At 44.5% G+C, this 19,787-nt stretch overlaps 1 protein-coding gene across 1 annotated transcript in view; it reads right to left on the bottom strand.

Moving 5' to 3' along the window:
- Positions 1-13,649: 13,649 nt before the first annotated feature.
- FSHB (follicle stimulating hormone subunit beta) overlaps positions 13,650-19,787 on the bottom strand; it is a 196,706-nt gene continuing 190,568 nt past the window's right edge. The window contains exons 8-9 of the mRNA XM_045013232.1: positions 15,682-15,841; positions 13,650-14,226 (exon numbers count right to left, since the gene is read on the bottom strand). Coding sequence (XP_044869167.1) covers positions 13,990-14,226; positions 15,682-15,841 — 397 coding nt within the window. The 3' untranslated portion in view covers positions 13,650-13,989. The remainder of the gene's footprint in view (positions 14,227-15,681; positions 15,842-19,787) is intronic.

Here is a 19,787-nt window from a genome sequence, read left to right as displayed (position 1 = left end):
CCTTTACTAGTCCTGGTATTAGAACAGCCTGAGGTTGCTTTAATTCTCAGCCAGCTATCCTTGGCCTTAGAGGCCTATTGTAAATATCAGGCATTACCAGGGCATAGGGATGTCCTGGTCCATGACACACTCCCCTTACTGGGGCCAGGGTCACTCTTATACTCTATAGCACCCTAAGATCGGTCTTTTTTAATATACAACTATATAAAAGATAGTTACTAGTGATGGAAGGACCCCTACAGGTTGAGAGGTTCCATTTGGATAAGCACTTAACTGTTTAATACCAAAGTACCAGGCCTCCAGTAGCCAGCTAAGCTGGACTAGAAATGTCATTGGACTCTTGCTTTTTTCCTGCTTGTGGTGGCGTGGGACTGAGCTGGTAAGCTACTGTGTTCTTACTGAGTGGTGGCAAGCTGTGGTAAGGAGGGAGCAGGGCCCAGTCACTTTTCTCTGTCCATGCCTGCCAAGTTGCTGATCTGAGATAAATGAAGTCCCAACTACATTGACAGAGTCTGAAGTCTGTATTCCAGCCCAGTCTGATAGTACCCCCATTTAACAGGGAGCTGGCCAGGAGGGCCCGAGCCAGCCCTCTGTTAGCCCAGCTCCAATTAAGAAGCATTAATTGGGGCTGGCTGAGTATGGCATGCCTAATTGATAGAAGGGAAGCACCTATGGGTCTTATTAGCCAGGAGGCTATATAGGACTGGCAGGACAGAAGTGGAGAGGAGGGGAAGGAAAGGGAGGAGCCAAAGGCTGTGTGTCCCTGCTGGCTGGAGAAGCTAGCTGTCCCCCAGGTTGCTAGTTTGGAGTGGTCTGTAGATAGAAGGCAGTGGGAACTGACACTGTAAATAAAAGGCACTGGTGATTGCACCCAGAAGTTGTTTCTGGCTGATCTGTGGGCACAGGGGTCAGATAGTGTGAGGGCTAATAGGAAGCCTCATTACACCCCATTAGTCCCATGCCAAATTAATCTTTTATATTGATTAATACTCAGATATATTGTAGTTGGATGAATATTCAAAAACAGAATGGCACTATTATCTAAAATGACTAAACTAATGAAAGCTACGTTATATAAGAAAATTTCCTATAAGTCTGAAAACTAGAATGCCCAGTCTCAGGGCATGTCTACACTTACTGTGGATTAACACTGCAGCAATCGATCCACCAGGGGTCAATTTAGCAGGTCTAGTGAAGACCTGCTAAATCGACTGCAGATTGCTCTGTCGACTCCGGTACTCCACCTGCACGAGAAGCGTAAGGTAAGTAGATGGGAGAGTTTCTCCCATTGACATAGCTGGAGTTGCACAACTTAGGTCAACTTAACAATGTAGTGTAGACCTACCCTCAGTCTATTTTGAACTAAAATGAAAATATCATGGGGTTCATAATGGGATGTATAAGTGACTCTTAACTACAGTGTGGTGGGGTTACTGGGTGTCACTTTGATATTAGTGTTTTGTCCTTTGCTGCAAGGTGAGATGCAAAGGTTTCCCAGCTGCTCTGTAAAACCCAAGTACGAAATTCAGTGTATGCTTTCTACCTAAAAGGAAAGTTACTTATTAAAATGATTTTTTAATCCTAAGGTTATGGCTACTCTACTGTCAGTGCACTTCATGTTCTTATCCTGATGTCTGGAGACCTTCAAATATAACTGGCACAGATACTCATAAGATCAAGGTCAAACTGCTTGAACAATAAATGAAGAGGGAAACATTTCACCCACATATGTAGACTCACAGATGGATAATCTTTGTGGTTTATCTCTATGTCTGGCTATCTGAAGGACACAATAACAGCACAAAGATTTTTTTTAACTGCTGTAGTGAAAAAGGGCACTCAGGTGTAGTTTTCCAAATAAGAACTCAATAAAAACAGAGCAAGCATCTCAGGAACAAACCCCTTTTCTGTTACTGGGTCAAATCCAACAGGCTTGGGAGGCACAACTTGGCCCTTGATATTTACTTATTCTTTATTTAGGTAAAGCATTTATTGATGTCAATGGAAGTTTAGCTTGAGAAAAGAGTAACAACTGAATAAGGACATAGGATTTGGGCCATTACTAATAGTGCAATATATAAATGTTTCCTCACAATAAAAATGATTCACTATTTGGTGGCAAGCACTACATTATGCACTGTATCAGCTAGTTATTTGTTATCTCATCTTAAAAATGTAGCAAGGCTTTTTCCTCATTTAGGCCTGATTCTGGAGCCAATGTCAGCACAAATGATAACTTCCCTTAGGGCTAGTCTACACTTACCTGCCGGGTCGACGCGGTGAGTTCGACTTCTCGGAGTTCGAACTATCACGTCTAATATGGACGCGATAGTTCGAACTCCCCACGCGCTCCGGTCGACTCTGGTACTCCACCACTGCAAACAGCGGTGGCGGAGTTGACCTTGGAGCCGCGGACTTCGATCCCGTGGCGTCTGGACGGGTAAGTAGTTCGAACTAGGGTACTTCGAGTTCAGCTACGCTATTCACATAGCTGAACTTGCGTACCCTAGTTCGACCCCCGCCCTTAGTGTAGACCTGCCCTTAGTGTCAACAGGAATTCCATTCCAGAACATCTTCCAAACCAAGGTCCATTACATTTTCATTGAAGCAGTTCAATAAAAGACAACAGCAAACATTTATCATATGACAGGTCACTTACAGATACTACGAAGAACAGAGTGCAGGAATACAGGAGAAAGAAAGGCAAACAGACTAAACAAAGGAAATAAAAAAAGCATAAGAGTGTTCAACAAGGCTAGTGTAAGTCAGTCTGGCTAACCAAGAGTTGGTCAAATTATTCATTGAAATTGTATTTGTTAAATTAACCTCCTTCATTCACAGACTTTCCGCCCCTTCCAATTATTCAATGACCAGTTTATGTGAACTAATTTAAGCCTACAAGGTGTTCACAAACTCAGACTGTTCATTTCAGTTCTTCACTAGACATGGTTCGTGACTGGTTACCCAAGTCACATGCTGTTACTGCTCCCTGATTAGATGAGTCAAACTTTCAAAAGAGGAGACTAGTGAACAGCAAGGATTTTTACACAGATACTTCTGTTCACCAGTGAAGAGGAGTGTTCATGCTACCACCTGCTCTTCATGGGAACAATAAACAGTTTAAATGGAGAGTAAATATACAGTCAGTGTTTATGGAGACTGTACAGCACTGAGCACAATGGGGCACTGAATAGTGCACAACAAGCACAGAAGAAGAGACAATCCCTGCATGATATGTTAAAAATCAACCTATCTAGTTACTGTCTGGTGGCTGCATTCATCCTAAGTGAATGACCCCTGCCTTAGTCAAGATACTGATCTCAAATGGAAGGGAGACTTCACTAATTGTGCATCCTGCACAATACCACACCTGAGATTCAACTTGGGAACTCCCAGATTGTAGCAAGCAGCAGATCTACCAAGAAAGCTAAAAGGGAACTTCTCTCTAGGGCCTGGTCTACACTAGGACTTTAAGTCGAATTTAGCAGCGTTAATTCGAACTAACCGCTCAACCGTCCACACCAGGAAGCCATTTAATTCGAACTAGAGGGCTCTTTAGTTCGAATTTGGTACTCCACCCCGACAGGTGGAGTAGCGCTAAATTCGACATGGCTAGCTCGAATTAGGCTAGGTGTGGATGCTAATCGAACTTAGTAGCTCCGGGAGCTATCCCACACTGCACCACTCTGTTGACGCTCTGGACAGCAGTCCGAGCTTGGATGCTCTGACCAGCCACACAGGAAACGACCCGGGAAAATTTGAATTCCTTTTCCTGTCTGGGCACTTTGAATCTGACGTCCTGGTTGGACATCGGGGCGAGCTCCGCAGCACCTGCAACGATGCAGAGCTCTCCAGCAGAGGAGTCCGGGCAATCCAAGAATAGAAAGAGGTCCCCAGCATGGACTGACCGGGAAGTCATGGATCTGATCGCTTGTGGGGCGAGGAGTCTGTGCTCTCGGAGCTGCGCTCCAACAAGCGGAATGCAAAGACCTTCGAGAAGGTCTCCAAAGCCATGATAGACAAAGGATACAGCCGGGATGCGATGCAGTGCCGCGTGAAAGTCAAGGAGCTGAGACAAGGTTACCAAAAAGTCAGAGCGGCAAACGGACGCTCCGGAGCACAGCCCCAGACATGCCGCTTCTACGAGGCACTGCATGCCATTCTTGGTGGGTCTGCCACCACTGCCCCACCAGTGACCGTGGACTCTGAGGATGGCATAGTGTACCTGGACAGTTCCTTGGCGATGTTCGCCGATGGGGAAGATGAGGAAGGGTTTGTGGAGGACGGCGCAGGCGACAGCGAACACAATACCGCTTGCCCTGACAGCCAGGATCTCTTCATCACCCTCACAGAGATCCCCTACCAACCGTCCCCGCCCGTTAACCCGGACTCAGAATCAGGGGAAGGATCAGGCGGTAAGTGCTATAAACATGGAAACATTTATTTTTTAAAAAACAGGTATAGAAAAAATAGAAATACTATATAAAAAAATTTAAATGTCAAACTATATAAATAGTAGGTCCACACATATAGGGATTGAACAATAATCCTCTTGGGACAGTTCAACAAAGCTCTCAGAGAGCTGCTCGAAAAGCCTCCGCAGGAGGTTCCTGGGGAGAGGTGCCTTATTGGGTGCTCCGTGGAAGCACACTCTTCTGCGCCAGGACATCCTAATGTAGAGAGGAATCATCACCTCCACCAGCATTGCTGCATATGGTCCTGGTCTGTGCAGGGCTTCCCTTAGCATCCGCTCTCTCTGACTCCGAGTGACCCGCCTCAGGGTGATGTCGTTCTGGACAGGCTGCATCTAAGTAGGGCAATTAGTGTATTGTTACTATTGTTAATGGTTTAAAATTAGGTTGCATAACAACGACCCTCGCTTAACAGCCACGTGCTGGAGGCCACAGAGAACAAGCATACATTGATCTTTCCCGTGCACTGGCGGGAGGGGCTGGAAAAGGCTCAGCCTTTCTGCTTTCCAGATTGCCTTTAGCAGGAGAGCACAGCTATCCACTAACTGATAAGCATTATCTACTTTAAGGCTTACCAGGACTGTCTGCAAGACGGATTCAGCTGTTTCTCCCCGCTTGTCCGCTCTCCTGTGCAATGGCGCCGCCAATGAGAGAGTATTCCGAAATCTCGAACTTGTCCTGAGATCTCGTGGAACTTGGTGCCCTGTATGGTCTTGTTCAGAGAAACTGACTAGACTGTGTTCACTGTTCGCAAACATATATCTGTTCAAGGAAATCACTTACTGTTTCCCATCACACAGCTTCTGCTCTTTCCCGGACTGCCCCGGCATCCCCCTCGCAGAGGCTGGCTCAGATTAGGCGGCGAAAGAAAAAGACTCGGGACGAGATGTTTGCGGAACTGATGGCCTGCTCCAGAGCCGAGGCGGCCCAGCAGAGCCAGTGGAGGGAGACCCTCTCAGCAGCAGCAGCGCTCACACAGCGAACGGGAGGACAGGTGGCGGCAGGAAGACCAGCAGGCGACTCAAACGCTGCTTGGGCTAATGAGGGAGCAAACAGACACGCTCCGGCGCCTTGTTGATGTTCTGCAGGACCGCAGGCAGGAGGAGAGAGCCCCCCTGCACTGTATCTGCAACCACCCTCCAACGCCAAGAAGTCCTGTCCCCCCCTCACCGAAAATTACAAGACGGAGGGGGCGGTAGGGGCCGTGAGAACTGTCACTGCACCACAGCTGAGCGCTAATGTACCACACACCTCTGACGCTATAACTGTGTAGAAGCGCTTCCCTTACAGGATCACCCAGTCCCAAATCCAAGTTTCATCACCCCACTATGTAGTAGATTAATAAAAGCTGTTTGCTGTTGTTCACTCTTTCCGTCACGTCTTTCGTGTCAGAAGACTGTGTATGTGGGGGGGGGAGGGGATTTATAATTGCACGGGATAGCCTACATTAGCAGGGTACAGACTATCGGGGGCAGGATCAACTGCAGGGCACACACAGACTGCAGTCAGTAGTCACCAGGGTCACTCTGTGTGGTGTATGCTGCCTCGGGTCATTCTGTGATGTGTACGCTTGTCCACGGTCCTAGCGCCTGCCACCCCCTAATGTTAAGGCATGCTGCCCTTACCATGCACTTCCACCGTAGGCGCGATCCTCTCCGCTGCCCTGAGCCCCAACAAGAGCCCTCATCCACGGACAGATACTCACCCTTCCCCCACACCCCTCACCCCTTCCTACGCCCAAACCCACAGCCCAGAGCCTGCATCCAAATCCCTATCCAAAGACGGCACCACTCGCCCCTTCCTGCAAACCCACCCCTACATGCACAACCACTTGAAACCGTCCCCCACCCCAGAGACCTATGTAGGAGCAGGAGGCTGTCCGTCCTGTATTGTACAAGCGGTCTGTACATCAGTGCACACCGTACCCAGCACAGTATGCGTCCATGTTTCAAACCCTGAACAGAAATGCAAAGTAAAAGAAAGATTTATTAACAATAACTGTTCCGTTTAATTTGTTTTAAAACGTGTTTTGGAAGTGGGGGAAACTTGGAGAATGGGGTATGTAACTGCAGATCTCACTCAACACATAGAGACACAGGCCCAGGATCAGCTTCTCTTAAAATCAAGTGGAGAGTCATAGGTTACCCTGCTCTCCGAGGAAACTTGCTTTCAAAGCCTCCCGGATACACAGCGCTTCCCGCTGGGATATTCTTTCAGCACGGGTGTCTGGCTGAGCGTAAACAGCAGCCAGGCGATTTGCCTCAACCTCCCATCCGGCCAAAAAGGTCTCGCCCTTGCTCTCACAGACATTGTGGAGCACACAGCAAGCAGCAATAACTACGGGGATATTCTTTTCGCTGATGTCCGAGCGAGTCAGTAAGCTCCGCCACCTCCCCTTAAGACGTCCGAAAGCACACTCCACCACCATTCTGCACTTGCTCAGCCGGTAGTTGAAGAGTTCCTTCTCACTGTCCAAGGCGCCTGTATAGGGCTTCATGAGCCAGGGCATTAGCGGGTAGGCTGGGTCCCCGAGGATCACTGTAGGCATCTGCACATCCCCAACCGTTATTTTGTGGTCCGGGAAGAAAGTTCCTGCCTGGAGGCGTCTAAACAGACCAGAGTTCCTGAACACACGCGCGTCATGAACCTTGCCCGCCCACCCAACGAAGATGTTGGTAAAACGTCCCCTATGGTCCACCAGTGCTTGCAGCACCATTGAAAAGTAGCCCTTTCGGTTAATATACTGGCTGGCCTGGTGGGCTGGTGCCAGGATAGGGATGTGAGTCCCATCTATAGCCCCACCGCAGTTTGGGAATCCCATCGCGGCGAAGCCATCTATGACGACCTGGACGTTTCCCAGAGTCACTACCTTTGAGAGCAGTTGGTCAACGATTGTGTGGGCTACTTGAATCACAGCAACCCCCACGGTAGATTTGCGCACGCCAAAGTGGTTCGCTACTGACCGATAGCTGTCTGGCGTTGCAAGTTTCCAGAGGGCTATGGCCACTCGCTTCTGCACACTCAGGGCTGCTCGCATCCGGGTGTCCTGGCGCTTCAGGGCAGGGGCCAGCAAGTCACAGAGTTCAAGGAAAGTGCCCTTACGCATCCTGAAGTTTTGCAGCCACTGTGATTCATCCCAGACCTGCAGCACTATGCGGTCCCACCAGTCCGTGCTTGTTTCCCGGGCCCAGAATCGCCGTTCCACACCATGAACTTGACCCATTGCCATCATGATCTCCACTGCGCGGCGTACCCTGCTTTCTGAGAGGTCTGCGCCACTCTCCTCACCGCGCTGCCGGAGCCTCCTCGCCCGATTTCTCAGCAGCTGACTGTGGAAGAGGTGGACGATAAGGTGCGAGGAGTTGACAACGGCCATAAGTGCAGCGATGATCGCAGCGGGCTCCATGCTCGCAGTGCTGTGGCGTCCGCGCTGTAACCGACCAGAAAAGTGCGCGAACAGATTTCCCGCCGGCGCTTTCATGGAGGGAGGGCGTGATTGATGGTTCGATGACGACAGTTACCCAAAACCACCCTCGACACATTTTTTCCCCCAGCAGGCATTGGGAGCTCTACCCAGCATTCCAATGGGCAGCGGGGACTGCGGGAACTGTGGGATAGCTTCCCACAGTGCACCGCTTCGAAAGTCGATGCCGGCCCTGTTAATGTGGACTCGGAAATTCGAATTAGTGTATTTACTGTGGATACACAAATTCGACTTCATAAGGTCGAATCCACAAATTCGACTTAAGTAGATTCGAAATAGTCTTGTAGTGTAGACAAGGCCTAGCTGACTCACTGTGAGCTCAGTAGAGCTTGGGTTGTCTTTGCTGGAAGTTGCTCTTTGAATATCTTACACCGTGCATCTAATTGTCTCCAAGTGCCTCATTCAGCTTAAGTGACACAACCTCCATGCTATATAAGCACACGCAAACCGACAGAAGATGATTTCCCAGATCTCCTGCTTGCTGTCTTGTTGAGGGAGAAGACTAACATTTTTTGCTGCTTTGGACCTTATCAGATATTACAGGAGGGAAGACAACAGCTATTTTCAGTATTTCAGCAATACAATTCATTAGAGCTTTTAATGTTACAAGCTGTGTACTAGCTACTTGCTTCTCCAACATGTTTGTTTGTCAAACTTAGTGAAATTGGACACAAAAAGTGACAAATTGCATAGTCCTTCTGCAGAGCTTGCCTTTAAAATGATAATTTTATGAGGAATTCTTATATGCAATTCCTCCTAGAAGGATTCTACTCTGTTAAAGTCAGTGGGTCATTGACTTCGATAGGAGCAAAATTACACCAACACTGAAAGCTTTTGCAAATCCTACTTAACATGTAGTAACATATCTCCAAACTTTTATCCCATTTACTGACAATATTGAGTCTCACCAGTGCTTCAGGTGAGACTTCAACCTATTGAGAAGTGTTGTATCTAGTTACCATAATAGCTAGAGCAGGGCAAGTACTTCAAAGATTTGCTCACATAATAAATTGAAGTTATTTTGGACCTTGTAGCAAGGCGGTCTGGCTCCCCGCTGCCCCGGAAGGGGACGAGCCTCCCTGGACATCAAAGTGGGCGGAGCCAGCAAACTCTGCACCTGCCCCTCAGAGGTCAAGGCGCAGGACAGGAAGTATAAAAGCCCAGAGCTCACTTGAAGCGCCGCCACTGGAGAGATCAGATGCCTGTGGTGTAGCTCCCAGTGGGGAGACCATGGTGATCAGCGGCTGAACCGAGGACTGGCCAGACCAGCCAATGCCTGATGCTAGCCTGAGCCCAGAGACGCTACCAAGCCTCCCGCTCGCCCATTATCCTGAGGAACTGCCAGGCCTACCGTTTGCCAGTTACCCTGAGGAGCCCATGGTGTGTGACCCCATGGAGGACGCTGTCCGGACCCAGGTACTCTCTAGAGGGGGAGGTAGGAAGTAGCCCGGGGGCAGCCGACCCAAGTCTGGCTGCAACACTGCCAGAGCCCATGTCAGTGTGTTGCAGTCAAGATCCTCACTGACACAGAAGTGGGTCTTCTGCTGCTGCTAGGGCCCTGGGCTGAAATGCAGTGAAGTGGGTGGGCCAGCATCCCCTCTGCCACCCAGCTCGCAGGTGGCAGTCTCCCCCTCTCCCTGGTTGCTCAAAGCCAGGAGCCTGGGGATTTGCTCTTGAACCTGTTTGCTCAGCCCTTGCCTGAGGGCCTGAGCTACTGACTGTGGCCCGCCCTGATCTAGGGCCGGGGCTTGGTACTCTTGAACGGGTTGCTCAGCCCCTGCCAGAGGACCGGAGCTGCTGACTGTTTGTTGCACAGCCAAGCTAATTCCACGACACACCTGACCCAAGTAGTGAGGCGGCCTGGTTCCCTGCCGCCCCGGAGGGGGACGAGCCTCAGCCGAACCTTCCTACAGACCTCATAACTCATTGGTGTTCACGCTTGTAGTAGTGCAGCCTCACCTCATAGGCACCCCCTCATCTCTGGTTGAAGCATTGCATGGGATCCTTGTCTCTAGTGCCCACTACTGTGCTCTCCCTCAGCCCTACAATAGCCTTTCCCAACCTTCATCTCCTTCTGGATGTTCTGTGGCTTAGCCCTCCAGCCAAGTCACATGAAAGCCTAAACTCTTTTTAGGGTAATACAAATGAGTCCACATAAAAATCCAAACAAATCTTCAAAATAATTCCCCTTTTACGCCGCTCACATACCACTGTAGTTCCCTTGTTAGGCCTACCTCAGAGCTTTGCCAGCAGGGGATGACACAGCTCCTGTAGAGTTCTTTCTCCATTGTTTCCTGTCTGTTAAACCTTACCCCAGGGCTTCTGCCCAGCTGAACTCCCCCAGTCTACTTATAAGGCCTAGGTCCACTGCCTTCGTCCAGGAGGCAATTAATTAATTATCACTCATGTGCAGAGCATAAGTAATTGGGATTCTTATCCTTGTTTTTTAGGTGATTGGGGTTCAGCCCCATCACACTACCCCATTGAAGTTTACTACCTGCGGATATCTGAGTAACAGATTAGTGGTAAGGATATTCATGTAACAGCCAGTTTTAAACACACTGGACATTACGTGAAAGCAAATTTTGAATATTCAAACTGAGTGTCCAACAGACCAACCTACTAAGTCTCCATCCTTTGATGTCTGGATGACTTTCTGGAAGATGATTTAGTCAATGCAAGCTATTGGGCTCAATGGAGTGATAACTGGGTGAAATTCTATGGCCTGTGATATATAGGAGGTCAGACTAAGTGATATAATGCATACTTCTGGTCTTAAACTATGGAGAATAAAAGCTATAGCATGTTACCTGCAGTATGTGTCCAATCAAAACAAGCCAACAGAAGTGGAGTTCTGCAGATCCACTACTGACGATGACTTGCTCGTGAACAATGTACAGAAGAAGTAGTAGTCAAAGAAATGTTTGGGGGGTGACATTCATCCAGGGCCGGCTCCAGGCCCCAGCACGCCAAGCGCGTGCTTGGGGCGGCATGCCGCGGGGGGTGCTCTGCCGGTCACCGGGAGGGCAGCAGGCGGCTCCGGTGGACCTCCCGCAGGCATGTCTGCGGATGCTCCACCGAAGCCGCTGGACCAGTGGACCCTCCGCAGGCACGTCTGCAGGAGGTCCACCAGAGCCGCGGGACCGGCGACCGCCAGAGCGCCCCCCACGGCGTGCTGCTGTGCTTGGGGCGGCGAAATTGCTAGAGCCACCCCTGCATTCATCCCAGTGTAGAGGGCCAGCTCAAAGCCTACGCAACATTTAGGTTCCATATAAGACCATGATGCAAAACTCGGTGAAGTCAATGGAAAGCCTTCAGGAGGGGTAGTGCACAAGCCTTGTGCGGGCCCTCTGCATAGCTGAGACTTTAGCCCTAGGTGAACATACTTATGAACTAATAAGCTGCTCATGGGAAAATCACAAACAGAAAAAGATGGTAAATTCAACAAATAAATAATTTATTATGCTTCATTTCCACAGTTCTAGTACAGACAAACATAAGCATTGTTGTGTGGCACTGTGTAAATCTCTAGCCTTTTTAAAGCATGTTTTACAAGTGCTGTCCCAAAATGTCCTGTGAGAGTCTGTTGGATCTCACAACTTAAGAGGAATGTGTTGGGACAGTGCTGCCTGAAATGATGTGGTAATTGAGTGGGAGATACTCTATCCCCTCAGTCCAGGTTAGGGAACTGCAGATCAGATGTAAAGTGAAGTTGTGACAGCTGGCAGTTATAAACAATCATGGCTTTTTATGTCAGATTTATTATATTAACCCTAGTGTTTCACCTTGGTAATCTTCATTTTCTGTTTTAAACTTTAGACTTTCATTATAATCCTGATTTTAATCCTGGCTCACTTAATCAAAATTACATAATGTGCCACTGCCCTCTATTGGACAAAATGTATCTGTGTTTTTACAATAGATTGTGGGATCCCATCTGGCCCAAAACTGAGCTGATGCAAACACAGTTTAGATTAGCAAATTACTAACGAGATATTGCAACGTCAGTTATGAGATCAAGAAAAAAATTAATGATTTCAAGAATACTATGTTGATGGATTGTAACTTTTTAAATAAGACCATTACAAAAGAATAAAATGATGTAAATGCAACAATCCTTTTTAATATTTCAAGAGTCAGAAACAAGCACAGATAGAATTAACAGAAACACTTTTGAAGGCACATTTATTTTTTCTCTCTCTCTCTGAAAATAAAGACCTAATCTTGCAATACTTATTCAGTTAAAATTCCCTTGCCTGAGTAAGGAGTGGTGGTTTGGGACCGAATATGCGTAATAACCTTGATTCTGATCTCACACCAACGCAAATCAGGAGTAGCTCTACTGACATCAATGGAGTTATTCTAGTATAAAACTGGTCTAAGCAAAAAGAGAATCAGGTTCAATATACATATTATTGTTCTGTCTCTTATAACTTCAGTAGAGCAATAAAGACCTCCAAAATGACATCTCAACAAAATTGTGATGAGAACTATTTTTTTCAGTAAAAAAAGAAATTAAATAAATTAAATACTATGGATAAGAGAGATTTCTCTATTAACAGACAATCTCCTCTAGATAATTATATGCATAATAACCTTAAGCATTAATAGCCATTGGTACATACAATGGACTAAACATTTTCTCTACTAGTGAGAAATATACCGTATAGAATAAATACTAAACTAATACCATCACTGCAAAAAAGACAATTGTTGAATATGAAACTGTTGTAAAGATCTAAAAATCTACTATCACATTAATTGTGTGGAACTCTATGAAAGAATAAGGGATCTTGACAACCTAGGTCTCAATCCTCCAAAGACATATATATATATGTGAATAACTATACACAGTGTGTCTAAAGTTAAGCAGTGTGTCTTTGCAGGATTGGGGCCTAGGTTAGAAAGATCCTTCATTCTTGTGTAGAATTCCACAATAAAGGGGAAATATGATGACTCTGAAAAGATGAGGTAAAATTTTCAAAAGCGACTGAGGAGCTGAAGTCCCATTTTCAAAAGTGACTTAGGAGCCTAATTCCCATTGACTTTCAATTGACTTTCACTTTTTAGAATGGGACATAGGCTCCTAAGTCACTAAGGATATGTCTACACTGCAGTTAAACACCTGTGGCTGACCCAAGACAGCTGATGCGGGTTCGCGGGGCTCAGCTCTGGGGCTGTTTAATTTTGGTGTAGACATTTGGGCTTGGGTTGGAGCCCATGTTCTGGGACCCTCCCACCTTGCAGGGTCACAGAGACTGGGCTCCAGCCCAAACCTGAACATCTACACAGGAATTTTACAGCCCTGCAGCCTAATCCCAAGTCAGCTGACCAGGGCCAGCCGCAGGTGTTTAATTGCTATGTGGACCTACCCTAAGACCTACCTGCAAATATTACTCTTGGTCTTTGTTTCTAGATCCCTATAATGAGCATGTACATGATGCTTTACAAAACATTAAAAATGAAGGTCCCTGCCCAGAGAGGCTTATAGTCTAACTTAGATAATTAAGATATACAGGATAACAGTGAAAAAATAGGTGTGCAGACACTGCTGAGCAGGCGATCAATGATGGAAGGCTTTTAAAAATAAATGTGTTCTAAGGGGGAGTGGAATGAGGGGATAAAAGCTACTTGGTGCATGGTTGGTGGGAAGCTGTTTGAAGCAAAAGGGATGGCATGGAATAAGATGCAAAGCTGAGAGCAGCAGGAGACAAATGGAGCCATGAGGGAAGACAGAATGGAGGTGTGTAGAGAATGGAAGGGAGTGTTGGCTGAGATAAGGGCAAAAATGTCGGAAGGATAATGAAGTTGATCAAAAGGAAACTGACCTTGATTTGTAATGTGAGAGGAAGCCACTGAAGACAAATATAAGCTGTAGCTCTCCATTTTATATATTGCTAATATAATTGTTTTAAACTTGGCTGTATGTAAATTTCTTTGTTTGCTGTCCTGCCCTCTTTGTACCATTTTAATACAATACATTTACATATTTAAAACAGAAAACCAAAACTAAACTAACATCTCCAGTACTTCTTATTCTTTGCTTTGGTTTTGGTTGAAGGAGCAGTAGCTTGGTCCTAAGCCTCTCACAGTGCAGTCAGTGTTGTCAGTATCACATGACTCACAATGGCACTCGGTAGCCACTGGGTATGAATAAAATGATTCAGCATGGTCAGCACATCCAGGGATCTTCACTGTTTCATAAACAAGCTCCTTGAAAGTACAGGTTTGCTGAACTGATGATACTGGGGGGTACTTATACACTGGATCCTGAAAATGACAGGAAGGAAATATTTGATTTGAAATTAGTTTGAGACCTTTGATGTTTCTCAGAGTTTGTAAAAACTAGAATCTGCATGTAGGATCTCACCCAAAGCCCAGTGAACTCAGTGGAAAGAATCCCATTGACGTGTTAGGCTTAAAATTACAACCAAGTCTTCCAGTTTTCTCCTTTCAAAGAACCGATGTAGTAAATACATGCAACTATGGTGTAACTCTAAATGATTATTGTTTTTAGAACTCAAAGTGCCTTTTATATGAAAGGCACAGATGTCTATTTGGTAATGATTGGATATGTAAACTCCAGTGCAACCACCAGATTATATCCTTTTCCAGCCCTGTATTAAATAGAAATTGGCACAAGGCAGAGACTAGACTGGCCTCAATATATGACCAACTTCTCAGCTGTACAAACTTTGTGATTATGTCCCATCTCTGTGATGGATACAATTGGGACACCAAACGTGACCATCCTCCAAACTGAGGGGAAGATCCATCTGGAGCTAAACTTTAAGGCTTGGGGTCATATTTATTATCTATGTTTTTCCATATTTCTGGTTCATGATACATTCAAAATGTATGCTCATTACACTGAATAACACAAGAAAGATTTGTTAGCATCTTTAATGTGAGAAAACAAATACACAGTTTATAATCAATCATTTAGGCTAATTCTTGGCTCAAAATACTTGTCAAACTTTATACTGGATTGCCTTACAGAATTTACTAAGGTTTACATTTTTGAATTTGTCTTTTGTTACCAAATGCGGTAGACTCTCAGTTGCTCTCAGGTATAATCACTAAGGCTAAAATTCTGCTGTCAATGATGCAGTGACATTGATGGGAGACATGCCAGAGTAACCGAGAGCAGAATTTGCCTCCACATATCAGCTTGCATCTGAAAGACTCTTTAATACTCAATCCTGCACAATGCGGAGCACTCCTTTGGGCTGCCGAGTGCCCTGATGTCATTGGGAGTTAGGAGCACTTAGTATTGCGAAGGAGCACTCAGCAGGCCCTGAGTATGCAAGTCTTTTTAAAATTAAAGGAACTATATAAACCAACATATTCCATGAGATGCACAATGTTTATATATGCAGAGAAGGAAGGACAGTTGATAAGTGCCTTTCAAACCAAATTAATTAAAGGGTGATTTTCTTTTTTTTACACAATCCAATGTTAGGAAACCTTTGTATGCAGATGAATAAATGCGGAACTTAAGGAGACCCAAGCACCTTCTCATCTGTCTCTCTGCACTTCAAGACAGCTGTGATAGTTACAGCTCCACTTCATAACACACATTAGTTATTTAAGGCTGTTTCACATTTAACTGGACCCTGGCTGACTCATTACAGACTCATTACAGACTGGAAGACTGGCTTGTTTATATTAATTTTGGGGGAGTATTTAATTCCTGTCCATTATTTTGACAACTTAGATTCTCACCCTTGTGAAGCAGTATCCAGAGCACCAAGTGGCATTCACACTAATGCAGAACCTGCACTCCTCCTTCTCCACTGCTATGGTGATATTGGACAGCTCACAGATATTACCACAAATTGCTTTCCAGCAAAGTAACAGCAAGTAACAATTAATTGTCTTCATCCTGTAGTATAATGAAAACAGTTCAGACATACTGGAAGAACATGTAGAGTTATTTAAAACATAAGATTTCAGTGGAAAAAGACAAAACCTATATCTTCCGATTATCCACAAATGTTAATACAAGAACAATTTTTCAGCAACATTGAGGAACATTGAAAACATACAGCACATTCAGCAAAATACAGTTGTAGGATTATTGTTAAGGGAGGCTGGTTTTGTTAAATGAGTAGAACTGTATATCCAGTAATCTTTGAGAGAAAATGATTGCAGTACACCAAGATATTTTCTATGAATAAATCATATCTCAATTCTTGTTACAAAGAATCCAGGTAACCTTCCTCTTATGGAAAAAAATAGTGTAAATACATTAGAACTAAGGAATAGTAATGGTAAGGAATACAATTTTTTAAAAAGCAATTAAACATACGTTTGCAATTTCAAAAAAAACCACAAATCCAACCAACAAACCTTAATTCAAGAACTGATGAAAACTCACATGTATTCTACTTGTTTTGCTGGTAATAGCTGTAGAGAGAGCAAAGCCCCAAGCTTACCTTTTATACTAAATCATGTGTAACTTACACCTTGAAGATTTGCAGGGTATTAATACAGTTTGGTGCGTGGTGAAAGAGGATTAATTGTTAGCCAGACAGTGAGATCAAATATTGTTTTTTTTTAAAAGCAATACTCTAAAGTCAGCAGATGATGAGGCATGTTATTGTAACAGAAATAATATGTTAAAAAGGTGCACCAGATTTGATGCATTAGCATGTATTGTAATTATTATTTAAATGGTGGCATCATTAGGAACCGATGGAATAGTAGATATATTTTCTGTCAATATTCGTTTGAATTAAAAAACAAAGGGTGAGGTGTTCACACACTTTTTATGATGTGTTAATGAAAACATTAAATTATTTGTTATGAATGATTTCCTAAACTTCAACATTTAGTAGGTTTTTCTGGTGTGAAATAAAAGCCTAAAGCTGGGATTTAGAAAAGAGAAGTCAAGTGAACCAATATAGTGCTAATCCCCATTCCTCTCCAAATCATCCATTGTGCTGCCAGAGGACCCCATTCCTCCATATGTGTTTTACTCCCATGTAGGGGAGTGGAAACCTTGTAAATTTAAACTTGTGGCATTTCCTTGGAATTCTTCTGCTGGTTTTTGAGTGGTTCCACCATTGAAGTCATGGGTCTGATATAAAGAGGCTTCTATGTGGAGCCTCTGCTGTCCCTGCTCCCACTCAGTGCCCTTCTTTCCCTGCAGCCCCTGAAGAACAAAGCTCCTACAGCAGCTGTGCTACTTCACTGTCAGGAACCATTTTGCTGACCACCTGCTGCCTCTAAAGACCTGTCAAAGAAGGACTTTTGCACCATGGTGGGGGAAGCTAGGTAAATCATTGCACACTTTCTCCAGTAAGGTGCTTTGGTTTCCACTATGGGCTTTTAACAGGGGGATCTAGCAGTCTCCAGCTGTACTCTCAGCTGTGGGGGCAGTAGCTTGCAGAGCACCAGCTTTTGCAGGATTGTAGAAGAGGATGTAGAAGAGGCCTGTGAAGATAGGGAGAGTATAATGATTTGAACACCACCGCCCCTACTGGTTGGAATGCATGGTCTGCTCAAGTGTTCACAGATTTCTGTTAGTGGGCTGGTTTTTTAGCTCTCTTTGGCAGAAATACGATTTTGAGAGGGGCCAAACAGGTTAGCTGAACTTCAGGTACCCCCAACCAAAAGACGTTAAAAGGCCTGTGTGGATTCCTACATTCAAAATGAGTATACTGCCAGCTAGGTTTCAGAGTAGCAGCACCTTTAGTATAGGTAACCCCTCACCACTTAAAAATGAGCCTGAATTTCAAAGAGGCCTCATCTCATCCTGGCATCCATTTGTCCCCCTTCATGTGCACTATTTTGATGAATATTTTTCACACTAGCACTTGTGTATGCAGGTGATGGCATGTCTATTAGAGTTGCCTGGATGGCATCAATTCTGTTTCATGACAACTTGCAAGGTTTCAAAATTTGTTTTTATTTTACATTGGAGGTCACCAGATCATAGAACAGGGAACCAAACTGATCACATTACAATTCGGTGAAAATAGAGAAGAACTATAGAAGATATACACAGCAGGAGCAGAACAGATGTGGGACAGACCATGCACTAGTGGTAGCTAAATTGAGAATAAAAATAAGAACAAAGAAGAGATTGGAACAGCAGATATGCCCATCTTATAATATCATCAAGCTAAAACAGTACGCAAAGTTAAACTGAAACTAAATCAAGCAATAAGAACTCAGACACAGCAACTCCAGGAAGAATATTCTGTAAAGAACAAACAGGCCAAAAAGAGTCCTAGAACAGACAAATGAGACTTTATAGACAACATAGCAACAGATGCATAGATGGCTGCAGCACAAAATGATGTGAAGACCCTGTACAACGTGATAAGATAGTTGTCAGGAAGAAAAACAGATACAAACAGACCAGTTTAAGATAACAAGGGCAACTTAACAACGAAAATGTCAGAACAAATACCGTAAATATATGGAGGAAGTTCTTTAATCAACTAAGAATCATGAGCAGTGGCCAATCCCCCAGCTATATAGGAAGGAGAAGATCCAGCTGATGTTGAAATAGGACCTGTCATGAGAGTAGAAGTAGAGAGGGCAATCAATTGGTTAAAAAGTGGAACGGCACCAAGTCCAGATAACATTCCAATGTAGGGTCTTAAGGCAGACTTGAAGCACACAGTAGACATTTTGATAGGCCTCTTACAAAAGATATGGGAAGAAGAAAATATACCAAATGAGTGGAAAAAGGGTCATATTATGAAGCTGCCAAAGAAAGGGAACCAAAGTCACTGTGAAAATTAAATGCCCTTCAAGTTGCTATATTCAAGGTTATGGCAAGAACAGGAAGGAGAAATCATGTACATATCAAATAGTAACCCAATGTATCATCATAGAAGTGTCGATCAAATGGCAGTCACTGCTTTATATGAATTTTATAAATTTCCAAAAAGCCTTTGGTAGAGTGGATAGAATAGTTTTATGGAAGTTGCTACACTATGAAATGCCTCAGAAATTTGTGAACATCATTCAGAGCTTCTATGAAAATCTGACATGCCAAGTAACACATAACAGCAAACTGACTAAGCCGTTTGAGGTTACTGTGGATATCAGACAAGAATGTCTTATGTCATCCCAATCTTTTTACTGGTAGTGGATTGGGTAAGGAGAAACCACAGAACCACCCAGGGATATACAATGTATTTTCACATAGAAGTTAGAGGACTTTGACTTTGTAGATGACATCAGCTTGTTATCCCATACCCATAGAGATATGCGAGCCAAAACAAATGATCTTCAGGCCTATGTGCCATTACTAGGGCTGAAAATCCACGTCAAGAAAAGGAAAACCATGAGAATCAACAAACATAAAAAAACCACAAACACTTTCTGGGACTGACATAAAAGAGGTCAAATATTTCACCTTTCTTGGAAGTATTGTAATTATACCAGGTGGAAGAGAGAGACATTTAAGACAGAATAGTGAAAGCCAGACATGACTTTGTAACTCTAAAGCTAATCTGCAGAAACAGAAATCTTGCCTTCCAAACTAAATTTTGAATATTTAACATCATTGTAAAGTTGGTCAAACTACATGGTGCTGAACTTGGAGACTTAAAACCTTATTATCTAAACTCCAAGTTTTCATAAACAGCTGCCTTAGACAAATCCTCAATATCAGATGGCCAGACAAAAAAAAATCACCAGTGAAGAACTCTGGTGAAGGATGAAACAGAATCCGATAGGACAGGAAATTCCGCAACCAAAATGGAGATGACTAGGATATACATGGAGAAAAGACATCAATAAAAGAACAAGACAGGCATTGGACTGCAAACCCCAGGGTAAGATGTGATAAGGTAGATTGAGGATAACAT

The sequence above is a fragment of the Mauremys mutica genome, chromosome 4, assembly GCF_020497125.1.
Source record: "Mauremys mutica isolate MM-2020 ecotype Southern chromosome 4, ASM2049712v1, whole genome shotgun sequence".
In the NCBI taxonomy this organism is placed as follows: domain Eukaryota; kingdom Metazoa; phylum Chordata; order Testudines; family Geoemydidae; genus Mauremys; species Mauremys mutica.
This window is presented reverse-complemented; position numbering and strand designations above follow the sequence as displayed.